This window comes from Myxocyprinus asiaticus, chromosome 23, assembly GCF_019703515.2.
Source record: "Myxocyprinus asiaticus isolate MX2 ecotype Aquarium Trade chromosome 23, UBuf_Myxa_2, whole genome shotgun sequence".
NCBI lineage: Eukaryota > Metazoa > Chordata > Actinopteri > Cypriniformes > Catostomidae > Myxocyprinus > Myxocyprinus asiaticus.
In genome coordinates, this window is record NC_059366.1 from 37937248 (window position 1) to 37961880 (window position 24633).

At 39.0% G+C, this 24633-nt stretch overlaps 1 protein-coding gene across 1 annotated transcript in view; it reads left to right on the forward strand.

The window, feature by feature from the left end:
* LOC127413804 (collagen alpha-1(XIX) chain-like) overlaps positions 1-24633 on the forward strand; it is a 154188-nt gene extending 129555 nt beyond the window's left edge. The window contains exons 30-39 of the mRNA XM_051651218.1: positions 976-1020; positions 1352-1396; positions 1510-1572; positions 4512-4547; positions 7668-7712; positions 10276-10428; positions 15106-15172; positions 17867-18010; positions 21825-21902; positions 23555-24633. Coding sequence (XP_051507178.1) covers positions 976-1020; positions 1352-1396; positions 1510-1572; positions 4512-4547; positions 7668-7712; positions 10276-10428; positions 15106-15172; positions 17867-18010; positions 21825-21902; positions 23555-23673 — 795 coding nt within the window. The 3' untranslated portion in view covers positions 23674-24633. The remainder of the gene's footprint in view (positions 1-975; positions 1021-1351; positions 1397-1509; positions 1573-4511; positions 4548-7667; positions 7713-10275; positions 10429-15105; positions 15173-17866; positions 18011-21824; positions 21903-23554) is intronic.

A 24633-nucleotide genomic window follows, 5' to 3' on the forward strand; every position in this document is an offset into this window, starting at 1 on the left:
TCTAGCCTAGCGCATGTTAATCTAGGAAAACAATTGAAAAACAGCGTTATTCGATGCAAAAATGCTTTTGGTGTGAACACCCCATACACTGTTTATATTAGATGCAGGTGACACATCAAAAATAAATCAATCCCATAATTATCAACTAAGTTTTCTACACTGGAAGTGCACAGTATGCGACACAGTTTGGGAAGTAGGCTATAGACCCTAGTCAGAGTAGACTGCATTTTTAATTTTCGCAATTGAAAACGAGGCTGTGAGAGAAAGACCAAAAAAAGTCAGTTCAGTGGGTCACTTCTAATTATCACGATCGACAAGTTTCAACCCGTTGAACAGACTGAATGTCTGTCCTTCACAGCCTCGTTTTCAGTCAGTAAATGCAGCTACCCTGACTAAGGTCTTTGTGTCTGTGTTTGCAATCACCCCATGCATAGACCGCGATATAAACATTATAGCGATATCTCTACTGTACCATAAAAAGGCATCTATACTGTCACACCGCCCGACGCTAGCTTCATTAAATCTTGCCCACAAAACCATGCCAACCCACCCAAATGTTTTCTGCGCTGATGCATGGAGCCTCACTTTTTCCATCCGTCCGCAAGACCAGCTTCCTCCTTGGAGCGGCACCAAACTCACCCACTCTTCCCAGAGAGGACTTGTCAAGGTTGTAGTTGCACCATTTTTGTGCTCGATGATTCTACAACAGACACGAGGCTGCCTGATCTCAAGCTGTTTATTTTCATGCTGTGCCCCAAAACTTAAAGCCAGCAGAGCGCATATGAAAGAAAGAGTGCAGGTCTTAATGCTCCCTCATGCACAGATACTCATAAGCTGATTTTGGAAGACTTGTCATGCACAGTTGGTTTAGAGAACAGAAAGGAAAGCAATCATTATGTTTTGTGTACTGACGTGTTCTCAGTCATTGTGGAATGAAAATTCTTGTCTAACATGTGTGTGTTTGTGTGTTGTAAGGGGGATCCTGGCCTTCCTGGTCCACCTGGAATCGCTGGACCCGTTGTAAGTTGTTTTCATGAAACGACTCTACTACATGTTAATCTGTTATTTAAGGGAATAGTTCCAAAATAATAGATCTCCTCTTTTTAACTTTGTTGTGTTGGATAACCATATTTAATGCGGCAGTTCTATAAACACATTTGGGATTTTTTTTTTTTTACATTCAGGCTGTGCAAGTTTATTAGTCCATCATAAAGAAAAAGGTTTCATACTGAGCATTCATTTTTAGATAAAAGAGACATTGTAGTTGTTCCTTGCTGTACTGGTGGTTTAAATGGACACCAGTTTTGAGCTCTAACTCTTTTCCTCTCATTCTCGTTGCTGCGGTGGATAGGGAAAGCCTAGCCCACGTGGTGAGCCAGGGATCCCTGGACAGCCGGTGAGATTTGCTTTGTTGCTTGTTAGCAGCTGTCAGTCATGCAGCAGGTTTTTGGCACCGGGATGATGCGAGACTGATAATGTCCTATTTTCTTACTGTTTCTCACCTCACAGGGAGAGCGGGGACCACTGGGAGAGACTGGCTTCCCTGGACCTGAAGGGCCTCCTGGGGCCCCTGTAAGCAATCCTACACTACACCTGCCTATAATCTACAGAATATGCTACCCCTGTCTAAAATCAACTGCATACGCTCCACATACCTGTAATCTACACCCTCTACTGTATGTCCTATAACATTATTTCTCTTTAGTTTCTGTCCTTTGTTCTTAGTTTTATGATCTTCTAATAGATTGATCCAGTTTTGATCCAAGTTTGAATTGCAGAACAGATTTAATTAACTGATTAATGACAACTCGGTGGATTCAGATTGCCAACATAAACAGAGTTTGTGTTGTCAGAGTTTCTTCTTCCTCATTCCTTGATTTCTACTTAAGGATTTGATCTGTGGCCAGTAGTTTTATTTACAGCCTTGGTTGTTACTAATGAAGGATCCCAGTGTCAGGAATAAGAGAGGCTCAGGACCCAAATGCAGAGTTAAAATAAATTAATTATTAATACAGACAAAAAGGGCAAATATCAAACCAAAACTCCCACAAGGGGGAAAAACAAACATAAACAACCCCGTAGGGGAAAAGCAACAAAGGAAGTATTCCAGGCTGGGGAAGAAAGTAAACGGGGCACAGGACCGACTGGGCCAAACAGAAACAAGGTAGGGGAATAGGACCGACAAGAAATGTGACCAAAAACACATACAGGACCAACTAGATTACAAGACGAACTAGCACTGGACAGCACACACGAAGAGACTAAAATAGGGAGAGAAATCAAACGGGTTAACAGGGGACAGGTGAGGCAAATGAACTAATAATAAGCAAACAAGGAGGAGGGGTATGACGTAAGACAGAGAGACACATAGCGATATAGAAACAAAACAAAGTCACGTGCTCTCACAAGACAACAAAACACCCGAATGGCATGAGCGCACATCGCCAAGACAATAAGGCATTATACGCCCATGCCGCACCAGTGTTCACGAGAGACAGACAAACTATTGACGCAAGTGCATGCTGCCAAGATGACATAAGCGTGATGCACCCACGTCAATAACAGCATGGAGCATGAGTGTCTATATCCCGACACAGACCAAAACCGAACCAGACAGGAGGTCAATATTCAGACATCATGCTCCCGACATGAAACAAGATAGATTGAAGAGCGCACAGCAGGGAATACAACCGAAACCGTACACTCACACAAAGACAGACAACGAAACAGACATGGGACAATGATGCCACGGTCCTGTCAGATAAATCCCCAAGACTGACAGAGTGACAGGACCATGACACCCAGAGTGCTGATGTTAAAAAGTCCATCGAAAACAATGATCAGTGATATAACTTTGAACAACTGGATGCGTGCCATATACAGGTACTGCACATTTATAGTAATCTCACCATGGACCCTTTCCACATTTCCAGGTTTGGAGCACAGAAATTTCTAAAAGGGAGGTAGATGACAGACCAGAGCAAATGTTATTGTTGGATTCCCATTTGCTCCAATAGCAAAAGGAGAAGTCCACTACTATATTTCAACAACTTTTAAAAAAGAGGACAATGTAGTGTGAGATGGGTTACGGCATTTGGAAGTGAGATAGATGCCAAATTTGTCCTTCCCTCAGTATGTGTATTTAAAAACCTCATCACAGCATTTTTGATTTGGTTTTGTTTTGTTTTGATTTAATGCCAGGGTAATGTAACACAAAGAACATTGATGTGAATGTATGTTAAATAACATGAAAATTTAAAAGCAAACGTTTCTCAGATTTACCCTGCTAAATTAAGGCAAAAGTGTGTCATCCCAGTGTGTGAAAGGGTCCATTCATCAGTGATCTATGTATCTACACTTTTTTTTCTGTAAACCACAGCGACTTTTGCATTTTCTGCTGTAATATTTCACTTCACAGCACAGAGCAATCTTCTGTATTCTTCTGGAAACTGTGCTGTTGAGCTGATTTGTGCTGTAGTAATGAGTGCAGTCACTGGGGTAAATGTTACATTGGGTGTCTTAGTGAAGGAGTACAGTGGCAGTACAGGTCTCATATAATTGCTTCGTTACTCTTACAGCAATATTGCCTTCAGCACCTTTGTTGAGTACAGAGAATTCCCCTGAGAATTCACTGTGAAACTTCCAGTTGGTGTTTTATAATTTAATTCTAGTTTATTTCACTCTGGTTGTGCACACTTAACCTTGTATAATAATGTGTACTAACCTATCTACAAATGTAGCCAATGAGACCTGATGACCAATGAGAGGTAAAGTCAATAAGGGACCCATTTAACTTATGTAATGTGACGATTTTCTGATAAAAATAGGATATTCATTGAGAAAACAAATGCAGGTGGAACTTGATTTGAACCATCAGGAAATTATTGGTTCATGAAAAGTGGTCTCTGTATTGCAAGTGGTCGTAGGGGAGGGGCTGAAAAATAAGTGTGCTTGGTGACATCAGCCAAGAAGGAAAGTCGTTTCGGAGGGAGCTAGTTATTACATTGTGATGGAATATTTATTTATCTTTGGAATAACCTGCACCCTGATGAATCGATTAAAAAAAAAAAAAAAACAGGAACATGTATTAAAGAAATAGTTTACTCAAAAATGAAAGTTTTGTCAAAATGTACTGTTATTTGTTTGATAAAAATTATTCAAGTTCTCACAGGTGCCATCTGAATGAACATTTCATATAGTTTGCACGAGATGTCAATATTTTCATTGATAATTACTTAAATTTCGGGTTGTTTCTCAACAAATCTCAACATATTATTGTATGTCTTCAGAAGACTTGGAATATGATGCAACAGACCTTTTTTTAGCTTTGAATTGAGGCATTTTATCTCATGACTTGGTTTCATTTGATTTTCTCCTTTCTGAAACTTATAAAAGACCATTACAAAAGTTGTTTTCTAATAGCAGTTTGAAACATTAGTGCTCATCGGGGCATCTAATTAAGTGCTGCTCTGGTTGCAAAGATTGATGGCAATGTTCTGTCTCCTCCACAGGGAAGGCCGGGGAAAGATGGAATTCCGGGCTATGAGGTAAGTGTGTTTATGCGTATGAGTGTCAGAGATTTGGGCTTTAGTTAAATGTGTCTAAAATAATATTGTCGATAAGTTGTGCTTTGCTTGTGCTTTGCTGGCAAGTTTGTGGAAAAAATAGTGGCTGACAAAGGCTTGTGTCTGTGCTGGTCTACATTTATCTTTGTCTCATTCGTTTTCTTTCTTTCCTAGACAAATAAAAGCCTAACACCAGTCATTAGTCTTGTAAAGTTTTCAATAATAAGACTGCTTACTCACTGCTAATGCTCTTCAGTGTGGATAAAATGATTGCTGCAGGCCATAAATTCATGAATAATGCATGTTATCACTAAATGTCCCCTACAAATAAGGTTTGTAGTTTCGAATGTCTCATCACGTCACAAAAAAGGTTTTGTTCTCTGAGGCCTTGTCACAACAAAAAGCAGATCTATGGCAAAACTGTGTGACAAATCATACCTCTGAACTTTACTGAAACAAGCAGACACATAAGAGCACCGCCAACAAACACACACATATATACGCCTCTGTCAAACACAGGAAATACAGCATAAGCCTACGTCTGCGGATCTTAAGAGATAGTTCACCCAAAAATGAAGATTCTGTCATCATTTACACAATCATCATGTCATGATTGTTTCAATCCTGATTGGCTTTCTTTCTTCTGATGTTAGGCAAAAAGTTTGCAGTCTCAGTCATCATTCACTTCCATTGTATAAAAAAAAACATACAATGAAAGTGAATGGTGACTGAACTGTACCTTTTAAAAAATGAAATGTGTATTTTTTCAACGTTAAAATGCTTTGTCCTTAGCTATAAGTAAGATATTCATAGGTGGTTTTTCTAAAAAGTGTCTGTTTTCAAAACTGTTCATTTGAGAATCCCAAACAGCCCGACAACCAACGTTGGCACAGCCAATGGCACGAGCTTGGGTTGGGGCTGTTTTTTAAGCTGACCAATGGAAGACTGGGCGTGTAATGGAATATTGTTTGAAAACAGTTATTGGTGGTGTTTGCAAAGCATCTGCTCATACTTACGTTTCTTAGCGTTCCGAATTTTTTGTATGGCGAACGAAAAAACAGATGATAGACTCCAACACAAAAAGGTCCAACACATATTTAGAAATCAAAATATCTTAGATACTTGGGGGTAGCTTAATGGGTCTGTAAGTAAACATTATAATGCCCTAGCAACCACACACAGTACCACAGCAACCCTCTCCAGCAATATGTCGGCACCAGAAAATCATAGAGAAAATGTACAGTACCTACAGTATCTAGGTGTTTTTGCAGTTCTGTTTGGTGAAGCTAGTGGCACAGAAATTACACTATACACCTTAAATGTGATGTACGAGAAAGAGAATGAGGTGGAATGACATGTCACAGTTCAAATGGGTGCACATCAACTGGAGGAAGTTCAAATGGTGGGAAACTACCTTATTTTCGCCTCACTCACATCACCATTCTCTCAAATGGCACGGTTGTGTTGTTTGCGGTGTGTTGGACCACTCGTTGAGATTTCTCCATTTTATTCTCACTTTTCCCCCCTCCTTCCTTCAGCGATGTCCGTCTTTCTCTTTTGGTGGTACAACAGTGCCATCTAGCAGGAAAGACATTTCTGGATCTTCCCTGTTCTGTACTTCTCCATCTCTGTTATAGCAGGGGCTGTGGGAAACACAATTCAGTGCACACGGTGATGACTTTAAGCTCTCCTCATCAGGAGTCTGGGAATAGAGAGGAGAGGGAAGGAGAGAGAGAGTGTTAGACATTGACGAGGGTGTGGATGAAAGCAGATGGGCGAGGATGCTTTCTCAAAGTGCCGCCCGCTTTGGAAACGCAGGCTAGATTGCATTTCTTTTTTGCTCGGCTGCTGTAATCCAGCAGGAGGATTTGATACAGAGATGTTCCCCGAGGAGCTTGTGGGATCCGTGATGCGAGAGCGGAGGAGAGTGAGAAAGGGAGGGGGGAGAAATGCCTGAGTGGTTTTGGAGCACAATGAGAGGTGTTGCTCTGCAGAACTCTCTCAAAGGAGATGGAGAGAGAGAGAGAGGAGAGAGAGAGAGAGAGAGAGAGAGAGAGAGAGAGAGAATTAACAGAATGAGAAGTTCAGAGGCTCTCGGCTTTGATGAGTTTAGGTAGAAATGGTCATTTAGAAATCCTCTAAGCTCTGCTTTCACTGATATTCTCTGCAGAATAACTAAAGAGAAAAGTTGGGCCATAAAAGCAGCAAAATAATTTCATTTCTCAAATACGATTTGGGAGTAGTCAATGAAAAACAGTGCGGTATAGCTGTGTGTGTGTGTCAGGTTTTGCCTTCATTGTGGATGACCATGGCCCCTACGAGGAATGTTTTTTGTTTTTTTTTTAAGTTGCTTTTACCCAACCAATCATGGTACAATCACTGTAATACATGGTCTTTTATGACTTTTTGCTTTTATAAAATGAGGGCAACAGCAGTATGATAAAAGGAACCCAATAGCTACATTTATTAATTATTATCATTAATCAGAATAAACAATTCTTCAGCCAAGTGATATAGTGCATTAGCAGGTTTGTAGGCCTTTTTTATTTTTTTATTTATTTTTTTATTTTTGCAGTTGCTAAGCTGCGTAGCAACTTAAACTAAAAAATGTCGGAAACACTTTACAATAAGGTTGAATTTGATAGCATTATTAAATGCATTAGGTATCCTGAACTAAAAATGTATTAATTTTGTTTAAAGTTAATTTATGGAAATACATTTTTTAATTGTTGGTTCATGTTAGTTCGTAATGCATTACCTAATGTTATATAATGTGTGCATTTTAATCCACTTTGGATAAAAGCATCTGCAAAATGCATAAATGTAAATGTGAAATATCATTAGCTCTATACAAAACCAGTGGAAGTTTATGGCAAGTCTCCACTATCATAGAAATACAAACATGTATGTGTGTTTGTGGTGAGACCCAGTGCTAGCCGAAATAAAAGAGAGGATTTGGAGTGTCAGTGGTGTGGATGAGGCTTTTAGCTCAAGGGTCAGTCTCATTCCTAACCTTTAATTATTTGTCTTGGCTCTTGCTGTGACACCTATACCTCTGTGCTTTTTCTTCATTTCTTCAATTTTCTCTGTCTGTTTTTACAGGGAGCCACAGGCAGACCTGGGGACAGAGGTTCCAAAGGAGAACGAGTAAGATTGTGATTTCATTTTGATGGAAAATCACTTATTTCAGTTCATTTATTCAAAAATACACAACTTCTGTGACAATGAAAATGTTTTCAATTTATGAATTAAGATTAATTTTGATAGTTTTGCTGAATAAAGTAAAAGATGTCAAGGTGATAAATGACCTGTGATTGTAATGAAGAAAATAAAAAGGCTGAAATTCTTGAACAAAAACGTTAAGTAGTTTAACATACTGATTGATTAAAAAATAAAATTAAAAAAGAATAAGAATTATTGAAAAAGTTTTATTAAGTATTATTCATCAAATTTTTTTTTAGATTAAATTAAAAAAATTAATCTAAAAATAATTAATCTTTGACTGTCCGTCAAATCAAAATTAGTGTGATATAACGAACATGCAGGAAGACATAAGTGAAAAGAAAACCATAAAAAATTATATTACACAGAGGACCCCTGTAGACCCTCATGATTGTGTGTCAAGGTCAAATACTCTTAAACTTTTTTGATATGGCAAGGTTATTTCAGAATATCAAATGCTATGTCCCCAGGAAAACGTTTGTTTGTTTGTTTGTTTTTTGGGGGGGGGATTTTTCTCCTCTTTTCTCCCCAGTTTGGCATGCCCAATTCCCTAAGTCCTCGTGGTGGCGTAGTGACTCGCCTCAATCTGGGTAGCGGAGGACGAATCTCAGTTGCCTCCATGCCTGAGACCATCAATCCGTGCATCTCATCACGTGGCTTGTTGAGCGTGTTACCGTGGAGACCTAGCGCATGTGGAGGCTTCACGCTATTCTCCATGGCATCCACACATAACTCACTACGCACCCCACCGAGAGCTAGAACCACATTATAGCGACCATGAGGAGGTTAACCCAACGTGACTCTACCCACCCTAGCAACCAGGCCAATTGGTTGCATAGGAAGCCTGACTGAAGTCACTCAGCACACCGTGGATTCGAACTTGCGACTCCAGGTGTGGTAGTCAGCATCTTTACTTGCTGAGCTACCCAGGCCCCCTGTCCCCAGGAAAACTGTCTCTCTGTCAGTCTGGGTTTTGGTCTGACAGGACCGTGGCATTATCCGCCCATGTCTGTCTTTGTGTGAGTGCGCGGTCTCTGTTTTATTCCCTGCCGTGCGCTCTTCTGTCTGTTGTGTTTCATGTCTGTAGTATGGTGTCTGGGTCCTGACTTCCTGTCTAGTTCAGTTCCGGTCTGTGTCAGGACCTAGACATTGATACTCCTTGTCTGTCTCTCGCGTCCGCGGGTGCGCGTTGCGCTCGCTTTGTGCCGTGCGCCCGGGTTGAGAGCTGTCTTCATGTTCGTGCTGAGGTTTGGTCACTTCGGTAAGGTGTCGGGTGTGTGTGTGGCCAAACTCTCACACAAGTGTCTTCTTGTGAGAACACGCGGCTCTGTTATTGTTTCTATATCGCCACGTGCTTCTCTGTCTTACGTCACACCCCGCCTCCTTGTTTGCTCATTTTTGATTTATTAGTCTCACCTGCCCTGAATTAACCCACTTGATTTCTCTCCCTATTTTAGTCTCCTCATGTTTGCTGTCCAGTGCCAGTTCGTCTTGTTATCTTGTGTTCTAGTCAGTTCTGTGTATGTTCTTCTGCGTTCCAGTCATCCCGTTCACCTTCCTGGTTCCAGTGTGGTCCGGTTGGTCCCCGTTTTTCCTCTGCCAGATTCCTGGATTACTTTTGTATCCTGGGTTATGTTTTCCGCCTCGTGGGAGTTTGATTTAATAAAGTATTTTTATTTTATCACATAATAATGTGTTTGGGTCCTCATCACCCCAAAACTCCTGACATCATGATTCAAAAATCCATAATATTTGTTTTAACTTTTTACCTTGAAAAATATGTTTTCAAACCAGTGTACGCTCACATGTGTTCAAGGTGTAAGGAAATTATTTTATTGCTTGATCATTTCACCACTTGACATTTTTCGAATCAATAAATAAAAGCTGGTTAGAAATGGTATTAATCTTTTAAAAGAAAAACATATTAAACCAGCATGAATAGAAAGATTACAAAGACCTTGGCACATGCCTTTCATGATTTTTCTTTTCATCATCTTGGAAATGCTTATTTGTCATTGAACCATAGACATTTGCCAGAAATGATGATCAACATCAAGTCCGTAATGCTCCTCATTTTAACAAACAAAAGTCACATTCCACAATATTTTATATTTACTGTATGTACAAGGAAAAAATGTCACAGCTTGTTGTTTCTCATTTGTAATTAATGTAAATGTAAATACACTGGTTCCATTGTAATGGCTACATGTTTTGCTTAATAATCACATCACACCCCTCATTTAACACTTCTCCTCCAGTGTCAACAATCAAAATAAAACATACTTTAAATATTCACATTTATTACTCTGTTAAGGACCACAAATCATCGTGTTGCAGATTCAAGCAGTAGTTTTGATTATTCCCATGGTGAATTGTGTGTAATATAGCCAAGGGCTGTTATCATTTATGGTGGAGGAGGCAGCTCTTAATAGCTAGCTTGTATACCTTGTGTTGTGATATTATTTATATTCTGCTTTTGCCTCTGTAGGGAGATCCGGGGATAACAGGAGAAAGAGGAGTCCAGGGAGAGAGAGGGAGACCTGGAGATAAAGGGCCTGTTGGTCCACAGGGGCTGCCTGGAGAGAAAGGAGAACCAGGACCACCTGGGTCTTTAACGTCACCGGGGACAGTGAATCTGTTGGTATGAACAACTGTTATGAAAGTTACAGAGTAGTATCTACTAACTCAGTTTTGAAAGACTTCTTAGTAAATGCTAACACTTAGGTAAAGGTTGATCATCTGATACAGTATATTAAAATCAAATAAGATTTGAAGGTAGCCAACTTCCTTTAGGCCCTGTTTACAACTGGAATTATCAGCCGTCTTGAGTGATTAGATCACAAGTGGTCATCTTAGATAGATTGCTTTTTACACATACAGGTGCATCTCAATAAATTAGAATGTCGTGGAAAAGTTCATTTATTTCAGTAATTCAACTCAAATTGTGAAACTCATGTATTAAATAAATTCAATGCACACAGACTGAAGTAGTTTAAGTCTTTGGTTCTTTTAATTGTGATGATTTTGGCTCACATTTAACAAAAACCCACCAATTCACTATCTCAAAAAATTAGAATACATCATAAGACCAATAAAAAAAACATTTTTAGTGAATTGTTGGCCTTCTGGAAAGTATGTTCATTTACTGTATAAGTACTCAATACTTGGTAGGGGCTCCTTTTGCTTTAATTACTGCCTCAATTCGGCGTGGCATGGAGGTGATCAGTTTGGGGCACTGCGGAGGTGGTATGGAAGCCCAGGTTTCTTTGACAGTGGCCTTCAGCTCATCTGCATTTTTTGGTCTCCTGTTTCTCATTTTCCTCTTGACAATACCCCATAGATTCTCTATGGGGTTCAGGTCTGGTGAGTTTGCTGGCCAGTCAAGCACACCAACACCATGGTCATTTAACCAACTTTTGGTGCTTTTGGCAGTGTGGGCAAGTGCCAAATCCTGCTGGAAAATGAAATCAGCATCTTTAAAAAGCTGGTCAGCAGAAGGAAGCATGAAGTGCTCCAAAATTTCTTGGTAAACGGGTGCAGTGACTTTGGTTTCAAAAAACACAATGGACCAACACCAGCAGATGACATTGCACCCCAAATCATCACAGACTGTGGAAACTTAACACTGGACTTCAAGCAACTTGGGCTATGAGCTTCTCCACCCTTCCTCCAGACTCTAGGACCTTGGTTTCCAAATGAAATACAAAACTTGCTCTCATCTGAAAAGAGGACTTTGGAACACTGGGCAACAGTCCAGTTCTTCTTCTCCATAGCCCAGGTAAGACACCTATGATGTTGTCTGTGGTTCAGGAGTGGCTTAACAAGAGGAATACGACAACTGTAGCCAAATTCCTTGACATGTCTGTGTGTGGTGGCTGTTGATGCCTTGACCCCAGCCTCAGTCCATTCCTTGTGAAGTTCACCCAAATTCTTGAATCGATTTTGCTTGACAATCCTCATAAGGCTGCGGTTCTCTCGGTTGGTTGTGCATCTTTTTCTTCCACACTTTTTCCTTCCACTCAACTTTCTGTTAACATGCTTGGATACAGCACTCTGTGAACAGCCAGCTTCTTTGGCAATGAATGTTTGTGGCTTACTCTCCTTGTGGAGGGTGTCAATGATTGTCTTCTGGTCAACTGTCAGATCAGCAGTCAGCACCATGAATGTGTAGCCTAGTGAACCAAACTGAGAGACCATTTTGAAGGCTCAGGAAACCTTTGCAGGTGTTTTGAGTTGATTAGCTGATTGGCATGTCACCATATTCTAATTTTTTGAGATAGTGAATTGGTGGGTTTTTGTTAAATGTGAGCCATAATCATCAAAATTAAAAGAACAAAAGACTTAAACTACTTCAGTCTGTGTGCATTGAATTTATCTAATACACGAGTTTCACAATTTGAGTTGAATTACTGAAATAAATGAACTTTTCCACGACATTCTAATTTATTGAGATGCACCTGTATTAACATGCATCTTAAATGTGTCTCGAGGGGAGGGTCTCTAATTTTATGGTTACATACAGAACTTTAACATCAGTGCGTCACTGTATGTTGACATTGTTCAATTCATTCACGAACAACATGTAAAGCAAGGGACTATGAGTTGGGTAGCTTATATATATTCAGTCTTTAAAGAAGTAAAAGCAGACAAATCAGTGCATGGAAGTGAAAGACAATGATTTGTTTGCTTAAAAGATGCACTTACAACTGAAACACTTAGTTGGTGGCCATCTTTGCAGAGAAAAAAGAGAAAATCTGTTGGTTTGGGAGAGTGATTTGAGTTAAGAATGAACTTTAAAAGAGCAGAGAAAGAGAAAGAAAGTGTTTAGTAGTTTATTTTTTTAAAGGAAATTGTGAGAAGAAACGAATTTAAGCAACTCCATCTGGCTCCCATTGGATTAATGTTGATCTTGAGTGAACGGCGGGCCAGCAGATTCACTTGATATCAGGGAACATTATCACCCCGTGGAAATCAGCTTTGCATCCGGATTGTAACATGATTTCACGGATAATGATAAACATGCTCTTTTGGATCAGAAGTAAAACTACCCATATAGTAGTGAGTTTTTTATTTTGTTCCATTGGACTTAAAATGAGCTCTTTTTCCAAAAGAGCTCATTTTAACGTTCAAAAAAAGGGCCTCACTGTAACCCAGATGTTTGCTTATTTTTTTTTTTTTTAAGAAAAGGATGGGCAAGTCAAAATACATTTTTGTGGTAATCAATATTATGCCACAAATGCTGTCGATTGAGCTTAACTTGTATTGAACCTGGAACATTCCTTTAAGTGCACATTATCTGTGGGAACACCTGCAGTAAAAAGGCCATTCAGGACTGGTAACATCTGTACGTAATGTAAACCACTGTCTACACAAAGTCCTCTTTCTCAAATTACTGTAGAAGTGAAACTGTAAATACTACTGTGCCCATTTAACCAATGATTTTATTTGCTAGAAACATATCAGATACTTTCGATGTACACCACAGTACACGCTACACATGTTAGGGGAGTTGACGGTCCTTTCCTGATGGGATGCTTAAGGAACCATTCGTGTTAACACTACAAATGTGATCTCCTTAAGTGGTTGAAGATCACCTGACTATGTGTTGGACCACGTATAACTAGGTGTAAATGGTGTAAACAACAGGGCCTTATACTGTGTATGCCAGTGATTCTAAAACCAAAGCTGAACATACATATTTCAGCCAGTTGACTTACATAGTAGCTTACAGCGACTGCAGACTTCTGTGCAGGCAGAGCACATCTGTAACCTCAATAAAGATCCATTTGCTGACTAGCTCCCAATCTGCACCAACCTCCTGGCCCCTTGCCCAGATCCATAACTGCTGGGTCAGACCACCCTTTTCATAAGGCAACTGGCATTGATTGCCTTGTTGTGCATAACACACATGCATGAACACTCCAGAATAAATAATCAGTAGCTCTGCATCACAATAATTACATGAGTTCCCGAACACATCAGCCTCTGGAAAGCATGGTCTGAAGCTCTGGGCCGCGGCAAGACACCCGCTGCGTTGCCTCTGTCCAACGCCTCTCACTCCCAATCAAACACACTCACAACCATGTCACTCAAGAGGGGGCCATTAGGAGTGCATTGTGTGTTTGTTTGTGTGTAGAGGGGGTGGGAGGAAATAGTATCACCATGACCCCATGTAATACTCCTACATAAACCACACACACACACACACACACACACACATGAAATCACAAATGAATACTCTTTTATGGGTAATGCTATGTTTTTCATGTGAATATGAGTGTTTTAGGAGATAATTTGGCTTTACTGTTATATTTTTTAGGATTGTGTGGGTGTGTGCTGCTTCAACAGGCTGTGATGTTGTGGTTGTCACATACACTTATACACACAGACACTATACAGAAAGAAATTGTACAGCCCAGCTTGTTTGAAAAGCTTCTTCTCCAGTCATGCAAGCTTTTGGGGCCGTTCACATGGAACATATGTTTGTTTCTGTCTGTGCTGTTTTATAATTGTTCATATATGTAGAGGAACAATGCACATGACCACCAAAATTTTAAGAAATGACACCTGTATTCTGTTGCATTCATTGCACTGCGTCTAGGTTTTTTAAACACAAGAACACATTCGTCTCAACAACCCTATAGGGTGCTTTCACATTACTCGGATCAAAGATGCCCAGCACATCTATAGAGCAAAGCATAATGTTGCGTAGGTAGAGGCTGTTCACACAATATGCATTCTTGTGTTGAAAACAGCTAGACGGAGCTCAATGGAATGGAGCAAATCGCTGTTTTTAACAGTGGTGCTTAGGGTGCTTAGAAAGCTGAATTATTTTAAAACATAGCGCTCATGGTGCGAGATGCTGAAAGAACAAGAGACGTGGTGCAGTGGGCAAAGACATCCGTCTGACGCATGTGTACATAGTCTAATGTGATTAAAAAACAGCACAGATGGAATGCAGGAACACTTCCTGTTCAAGCTACCCCTTAGAGTTCACCCTGAGGCACAGCATCGCAGAGGCCTCTGAGCTCTTGACAGAGCGGCCTTGAACTGTGAAAGGTTTATTTTTTTGGAGATGGTCTTCAAAATTCAGGCCTCCTGTGCAGAGCAGTGATCGTGAACGGCACGATGTTTTCAGGAGAGATGGTGATTATGCAATAACGTATCATCCATCCCTTTATCTCGAAGAACTCCAGCGTTTCTCACCATGAATAAAACATGAAGCACTGTTATTTTGTTGCGGCACTTTTTTAATCTGCAAATCATGTTGTGCTGATGTTTATTTTCTCTCTTTTCTGCCTTTGTTCTTTTTCTGCAGAGTGATACAGCTGCCTTGGAGGAAATTAAAACATTTATTCGAAATGAAGTATTGCGTGTGTTTGAAGGTACATCTGCCGCCACTGAGGCGTCTTTTTTGTGGTCTCCACCGGTAGCTTTGTGTTTTTAGCTTTCAGCTCTGTGTGTATGTGTGTGAAAGCCACTTTATAAGACATTTTAAAGACATTTGTCAACACTAACAGTGTTGTAAAAGCAGTCTATACCTGAGGGCTCAAAAGGACAAGAACAGTGTCTTTCAAGTGCTGTGGCTTGTGAGGGATTACCACAGAAAATCATTTCGATTCATCCTTCTGTTTGTTAAAACCAACATGTGTGTTGTAGTGCACTTACTGTATAATGGAAGTACATGGGGAAAGACTTAACACAAGGATAAACAGTTTTTAAAGTGTAGCCACAAGACTTAAACAATATACAACATGAAACTACACTGTGAAAATGAAACCTTTTTACCTTGAGGTTCTATTTCTTCCTGATCTTACCATTTACTTTTAACGCAATGTAGTCAGGTTGACGTAGAATAGTTCACCCAAAAATGGAAATTTTCTCATAATTTACTCACCTTCATGCCATCCCAGATGTGTATGACTTTATTTCTTCTGCAGAACACAAATGAAGATTTTTAGAAGAATATATCAGCTATGTAGGTCCATGTAATGCAAGTGAATGGTGGCCAGAACTTTGAGGGTCCAAATACCACATAAAGGCATCATAAGTGCTCTGGGCATGCGTCAAGCACTAGGAAGTGTAATCGAGCTTGAAATCATGATCGTACCTAGAGACTGCAATGGCAAGATGTACAGTCAAAAAGGAGATACATTTTGGTCGGTTCTCACCCAAAATCGATTGGATCGCTTCAGAAGACATTGATTAATCCACTGGAGTCCTATGGATTACTTTTATGATGCCTTTATGTGATATTGAACCCTCAGATTTCTGGCCACATTTCACTTGCATTGTGAGGACCTACAGAGCTGAAATATTCTTCTAAAAATCTTCATTTGTGTTCTGCGGAGGAAATAAAAATTCAGACGCATCTGAGATGGAATGAGTGTGAGTAAATGATTAGAGAATTTTCATTTTGGGCGAACTATCCCTTTAAATAATTTTTTTGACTTGAATAAAACTAGTTAATTTAGATGTTACCAAATGGAGAATTTTTTTAGGTTACATGAGGAAATGTTTTTAAAGTGTTTGATAAAAATAATAATAATAATTAACCTGTCTGTGCAAAGTTAAATTCAATCGTTCACCTCCTGTCATGACCATGTAAAGCCAGTTATCCCAGTAACTTTTGCATGATATGTGAAAGGATACCAGAAAGGGACTAAAAGTAGTCCCACTGCCAAAAAAGTGAGACAAAGAACAAAGATATTACAGCTAAAAAATACCAATTTTGTAACTTGGTATTAATAGTGCTTTAAAAAAAAAACAACAACAAAAAAACAAGCTGCACATTTCTGCTTTTAAACCCTGTGGACTACCTTGCCCCATAGACCATCCTTCTAAGTGCATTGCTATTGACAGTTTTCGTGACCAACATTGATTGCCGTTGGATTGTTTTTTTTGTTTTTTTTTCATTTGGTGCAGTCTCCATAAATCCCCATATTGCCAGCAGCATATCACCCTGCAGCTCTCGCCTAGTTACCCGCTGAAGTAAGCAGGGTTGAGCCTGGCTAGTACCTGGATGGGAGACCTCCTGGGTAAAAATATGGTTGCTACTTGAAGAGGTATTAGGAAGGCCAGCAGGGGGTGCTCACCCTGCAGTCTGTGTCGGTCCTACCGCTCCAGTATAGTGACGGGAACGCTTTTCTGTGAAAACGCACGTCTTTCAGATGAGACGTTAAACCAAGGTCCTGACTCTCTGTGGTCATTAAAAATCCCATAAAACTTCTCGTAAAGAGTAGGGGTGTAACCCCGGTGTCCTGGCCAGATTTGCCCATTGGCCCTTATCCATTATGGCTTCCTAATAATTCTCTATACATAAGAATTGGCTACATCACTGTACTCTCCTCTCCAGGAGATTGAGGAGATTCCCCCAATGATATGTAAAGTGCTTTGAGCACTTGGAAAGTGCTACATAAATGTATGGAATTATAAGAAGCAATGTTAAAACTACAGAAACGAGCGATCTAGATGGAGAACAACAACCATTTTAAGTGATAGTTGGAGTAAATTAGCTCAGGCTCAGTTTGTGCAGTTGTTGGCTGTCAAGTCTCAAAGTAGTTAATGATGTCAACATAACTATCTGCGGGCCATCAAGTCATCTTCCCAATTAGGTGAGGCACTGTCAAAACAGTCATTGAATCTCTCTAAAGTATTGGCACTATGGAGCTTCATGTTATTTAATTTGGCCATTTTGTACAAATGTAATACCCTAAACATCACATTATCCGCTAAAAAAAAATGCAAGTGAAAACACTGTAGACTGGAAAATGAAAACAGTCTTCCGTGATGAATCGTGGAACATTTCCGCATTCAGGAAAAAAGTGGATAAATGTGTTTGGTTTTTTTTAAACTGAGGGACGAGTCTAAATATTTTCTGTGGTAACTGACATCGTCTGTGATCGTAACTTGTTATGAACTGGAACTTTCTTTTAATGCATGTAATCATGCCCATTTAGGACCCAAACATATTATTATGACAATATTATAATATTGTATTTATGACATAGTGGTAATACCTATTGTATTCAGTGCTATATTGATCCGGAATTATGTTTTTTTGTTTTGTTTTTTTCCAGAGAGGTTTTCAGAGAGTTACACTTTGATGCAGAAAACGCCAGCAGCTATATTAGCAGCACAGGGTCGACAAGGCCCTCCGGGGCCACCAGGCAATGTTGGCTCCCCAGGACCCCCTGGAGTGCCAGGTCCTCCTGGCACCCAAGGTAGGAGCCAAAACAAGACAGACTAAAAATGTATGGACCTCTTTACTATGCTCCTACGGTGCTCCTACAGTGGTCTCAGCTAAAACAAAAGCTTGTGCAAGACATGTGTTCCCAGTATTAAGCTATGTTTATGCATCACAAGAATTCCAGTTTTTTCAGAAAAAGTAAAGTATTTTTATGATTATGTATATTTATTTGGATTTGCTGCATCAGCTGCTCCTCAGATTGTTTCTCACTGTTGCACTGAACTGAGCAGGTTGAGATCCCATTGCTTTTTTTGGGAAATTCAAGCTTTGAACCCCAAATTTCACCAGAATGCCATTGTGATGTAATGAGTTCAAATAGTGTTGGTAGAGATCTCAGTCTCTAGAGATTGATCCAATCGAATGTTGCAAGAGAATTGAGCAAGAAGGTAAGGTCTTTCCATCAAGTGCCTTACTACAATGGCCATTTATTGGAATTTGGATGGGAGGAATTCACAGGATTCTTTCTAGTTATGTAAGAGGAGTAAGAAGGCAGATATAGCTGCATGACAAAGTGGCATATGGTGCCGAGAGCCAGGTGGGACATATGAAGACGGATCGAGAACTGACCCACACAAGCAGAATGTAATATCACCCTGGACAGACTTGTTAGAGCAAGACAGAAAAATAGAAGTGAGCAGATGGGGGAAAAGCCTTGCAATATATCATTTCTGAATTAAGTTCTCCTAAAAACAAATGAGAGTGAGAAAATGAGGAGATCTGCATTGTGCATCGAAGGCTGGCAAGTGTCTACTCCAGCCTTTCTTGTCAATAATGATTTGCAAGTTTTGAGTTCCTGAGGACCTTAAACTGTTGTTGGAATATACAGTAATGCTTTTCATAATACAAGACTATTTAGTGTACATTTGTACATTAATAATGTGTGCTTTCTTTGAAATCTAACACATATTTTGGGCTGTGCATATACGGATCTCCACTTGTGAAAAAATATGGTTGATACCCAGATTTTGTTGATTGTACCTAGCAATTACATCCAAAGGTATGAAAGCTTTGAAATGCCACTCTGTATCCAGAGTTGGGGAAGCTTTCTGAATTGTTTGGCAAGCTACTCATAGTTTTTAAGTAGTTAAACTGCATATATATATATATATATATGCAGTTTATATATATATATATATATATATAGTATATTAATAACTGTCCTTTGATATAGTTCGTCTTAAGTACAGTAGCTTGTTAATGGAGAAGACAGCTACTGTCCTTGTTAAGGACAGTCACACTACTGAAAAATTATGCAACTTTCATTTAGTTACTCACCAACACTGTTTACTGTATGTCACTGGACTGTGCATTGTGTGTTGTGTGGCACTTTTTGTGGATTGGCTTGGAGATTGCTGGGGAGGTATATTTCTCAGCTGACACAAATCCAATGTCAGGTATCTGTAGAAAATGAAAAGGAAGAAGGAACTCTAGTCTCCTGGTAAATCAGAAATTCAGCAGTTTTACCTAATCAAATGTTGGCTTATGCCTCTATGTGGATAGAAGGAAGTTTGTGGATAATATTTCCTCATTATGTCCTCGTCACCCTTCGCTGGAGTCTGTCCTCCTTTGGAATCCTCAGTTTGGTCTCCATTTTTCCGTGTTACATGCTAAAATTAATACTTTATGAAGAAAAATATATCTGCCATTTTTGTACACATCTGAGTCACATTAATTCTTCTCGGGGTCAGTTTTTTTGCGAGTTAAAAGAAATGCGAATCAGCAATGTTAACAATCATGTTGGTGTGTTTTTTTTTTCTTGTGACCCGAAAGAGAAAGGTATGCTCGAGAATGTTCACAACACTTCCACTCTAAATGCTGGAGTTTAATTTAAATAGCTTTTTCTCTTTTTTTATGTCAAATAATCTTCATGTGCCTTATCTCTTGGATGCCATTTAGTTTTACTTATTTAATTATTTATTTATTTATTTGTATTTCACATTCTGTATGTTCTTAAGGTGGTTAAGTGATTTACTTTATTATGTTTTTTTTTTTTCATACTTTCTTAAAATGACTTGTGTACATGAACCATATATACTGAACATGGTTTATGCAATTTAAGAGTCATTCTGCATAATAATATCTAAAACTGCTTATGCAACTGTTTTATAAAGCTCAAGTGTAATCTGTCATGCTTTTGTATAACACAATTTATTGGGGTAACATTTTATTTTTTAATCCCTTTGTAACATGATTTTTCATTGAAAGTTGTGTCCTCAGGAGACAAAATCCTCTAACATGGTTTTATTAAAATGTATCTAATTCATTATTAAACTGTAACTAATTCTTTATTTATTTTTCCTATGCTGTCCCTGCATGCCAAGAAGATACCAGATTATACTTATGATTACTGAGCTTTTATTATTTTATTATAAAAAATAATTTAATTTCACGAAGAGTAATGTTCCAGAGCCTCAATGGGACATTTTTAAATAATTAAATTGACTTTTGGTGGATTCGAGCAAATCTGTAAATCATGTGGACATGTGAAGCCATTTGAAGATAAATTATATGTAAATATGTGTGTATATATTTATCTGTGCTCGTATTTCTTTCTCCACAAGGTTGAGTTTTTTTCCTAGTATGAAAAAAATATTTTAAATGTAAAATCTTAGGAAGAGGAACATTAGATGTATTTATGTTGCTGTAGGATGCACTTCGCAAATATTGTATTGCAGCGCCCCCTGTCGCAGTTCTTTTGAACTGTACAGTAAGAACAACCCCTCTAGCAAGGGGTCGTAATGCAGTGAACGTGAGCAGCCACAGGAAGCCATGAAATGAACCCGCAGGTAGAGTGCTGTTCTTCCATGGAATGCCGTTGCATTGAATGAATGCGTCTGAAGGTGTTGGATACCGTACATGTTAGTTATTGTGTAGTTAAGTTAGTGTGTGCTTGTGTGAGTTGCTCATGTTAAATTAGCACTTTGATTAGAGCCATTTTTACAGCGACGTTTTGCATTATCTTGCCTCTCTAGTCAAAATCTGGGGTATTTTCTCTTTTAATGTACTGTATACACGGTTTCTCTTTCAGGCCAGAAGTGGTCTGCCTTAAAGAAAATACTGCTTTAAAAATAATAATAATAATAATAATAATAATAATAATAAACAGCCTAAGATGGTTTGCTGGTCTTATATTATCTCCCAGTCTGGCCAGACTGGTCTGTTTGCTGGTTTTAGAGGGATTTCCGGCACTTGTCATTTGGTCAGGCTGGGAGACCAACTTAAACCAGCAAAGACCAGCAAACTGGTTTAGGCTGATTTTTTTCTTTTTTCTTCTACTGGGAACATGTTACTAATGCTTGTATATTTTGTCTAAAGGCAGTGTTCAGCATGCCATTGGGAAAATGATCTTGTGAAGTGGTCTTACTGAGTGTGTGATAACCATACTAAAAGATCAGCATCAGCTGAGTTTTTGTTTGTTAGTGTGCCTGCCTGCAATTTGTGACATGTGATCCAGCTCTGTCAGAATCTGTGGTGCTTCTTAAACACTAACTTTTTAATGTTTCTGATCGATGGATTTGTCATTACTTTTGAAGGGCTCTGAAAACACTCTAAATTAAGAATGATCTGAGACCAGTTTTTGGACTTTTTTTGAAGGCTACGCTTTCTGGAAAAGCAGCATCTAAATTTCTAGACCTGAATCATTTGGTTAAATAGATCACAGTCAACTGTTATGACAGAATATCTGTCACCCCACCCCACTCCACTTCTCTCTACACATACTGCCCCCTGCTTTGGATGAGAATATACAACAAATATGACATTTGGTGTTTTTTATTTTCCCCTTGCAGGGTATCGAGGGCAGAAAGGGGAACGGGGTCAAATGGGACTGGGCATACCAGGAGCACTAGGCCCCACTGGCCCACCAGGTACAAAACTCTCCAGCACTGAGAAGGCACTTAAAGGAGTATTCCAGGTTAAAAACAACTTAAAGAAACAGTTCACCCAAAAATTCTCTCATCATTTACTCATATTCATGCCATCCCAGATGTGTATGAACTTCTTTCTTCTGCAGAACACAAATGAAGATTTTTAGAAGAATATCTCAGCTCTGTAGATCCTCACAATACAAGTGTATGGTGATCAGAATTTTAAATCTCCAAAAAGCACATAAAGACAGCATAAAAGTAAACCATACGATTCCAGTGGTTAAATCTTTATCTTCAGAAGCGATATGATGGGTGTGTGTGAGAAAAAGATCGATATTTAAGTCCTTTTTTTACTATAAATTCTCCTCCTTTACCCAGTAAGTGGCGATTTGCATTCTTCGTGCATATCGCCACCTACTGGGTAAGGGAGGAGAATTTATAGTAAAAAACAAAAGAAGAATTTGGAATTGAAAGTGGAGATTTAAAGTAAAAAGGACTTAAATATTGATCTGTTTCTCACCCACACCAACGTATCGCTTCTGAAGACATGGATTTAACCTCTGGAGTCGTATGGATTACTTTTATGCTGCCTTTATGTGCTTTTTGGACCTTAACATTTCTGGCCACCATTCACTTGCTTGTGAGGACCTACAGAGCTGAGATATTTCTCAAAAATCTTCATTTGTGTTCTGCAGAAGAAAGAAAGTCATAGACATCTTGGATAGCATCAGGGTGAGTAAATGATGAGAGAATTTTCATTTTTGGGTGAACTATATGTTCTTTTAGACCGCATCTGTGCCATGCTTTGGATTACCACACTAAATAATTTTGACTCATCCCTCAGTTTGATAAAACAAACAAAATGTGTGTATAGTATTGCCATTATATTGGAAGTCTTTGGTGATCTCACCGCATTAGAAAAATACATGACTCTGTTTTAAAATTGTAGCCATAACAATTAACTATAATACAGTAAGTTTTAGCATGAGACTAATGTGAGTTACTTGCTAACTTTGTCTGTTTAAATTTGTATCCAATCCTTCAACTCCTGTCATGACCATTCAAACCCACTAAACCCTGTGGCTCTCACATGATATGCACAAGAATACCAAAAAGGGACATTATGTGTTTTTTCCACAAAGTGCTGTTTACATGGAGCAAACTCCACCCACAGAAATTGCATTGATAATGCATAACCAGAAGTTCATCCACCTAGAAAAGTAGTCCCAATTCAAAAGGATTTAGACAACTTAATAGCTCAAATAATACAAATTGTACTGAATAACTGCTTTAACAAAAAATCAGAAATTCTGCTTTTAAACTCTCTGGAATATCTTGCCCCCATAGTCATTCATTGTAAACACATTACTATAATTAATGCATGTTTAATGTATACACTTTTTAGAAGCGTCTCTAAATAGTGATGCTTTGCTTATTGCTGTTTCTCATACAGGTAAGAAATTTTAACAAACCCCTAACCCTAAGGCTAGAAACATACTTTACGCAAGTACGCAAATGCATATGCGAGAACTTGGCCAATGCATTGCCATTGTGCATTCTTGCCTTACTGTAGCGGTAACAAACCTCAGTTTAAAAAAAATTCAGAAAATGCAATAATGTAGTTTGACTACCTTTACTTAATTTCTCTACAGGATTACCCGGAATAGGCATCCAAGGGCCCTCAGGTCCCCCAGGGCCTCAAGGTCCACAGGGCAGATGTAACCCCAGTGACTGCCTCCACCCTTACCCTCACGGCAGACGGGATGGGTAGGATCTCTGACACTTTCTGATTTAACCTGACAAGATCCTGGAAACTAATCAAAGTCACATACGCAAACTTTGGACTCTACTAAAATACTATTAAAAGCAAGTGTGGTCATCCTGATAGAAGAGATACATCCAGCTGTGATTTTTTTTTTATTTTTTAAACTTCATCCGTTATGTGTGTGGAAATTTTCAGTCCCTCCTGATATGCAAATTGCAAACATGACACAGTATGTTTATCTTCTGCAATGCAGGCGGCAATACAGCTAAAATTTGTGACGTCATTCAGGTATGTCTTTTATCTCTGTTACTCATATTTGTGACCAAATGCATTCTGCATTTACTCATTTCCCATATGTTGCGTGGTTGACATATGAAAGTTAAAATCACATCGTTACATTAATCAGAATGGATAGTTTTATCTGGTGAGATGTAATCAAGACAAAATTATAATTTTATTTACTGTACACTTGCATATTTTTCTTAAGCTGACGTGAAGTTTATTTTTAATTGAATTGTGATGTCGTTGTGCAATCTAGAAGTAGAAAATGAAAATGTTAACAAATATTATGTAAATAACATTATGGACATTTCTTCAGATGCTAAATGTCAAACATTTAATTTTGACAAATGTTTAAAGAAGTGTTTAAAGTAGTAACTTTGCTCATGAAGGGAGTAAATTATTATTGTGTTTATCACCTCACATGCACTGTCAGTACATGTATATTGGATCGCTCATTGTAATTGACTGATCCATTCAGGTTTAAGGACATTTTTAGATAAAGTGGAAGCCCAGCTGCTTTCTGGGACCCTAGACACAGCATGTTATGTAATAAATTCTACATATATACAGTATTTGACAAGGAGGAGGGTGTGGCTGGGCTGGCGCTGAGTCAGCTAATCAGCGGGAGAGAGAGACGCACACGGCCGCTGTGTGTCTCTCTCCGTCTCTCTCTCTCTCCCGAAC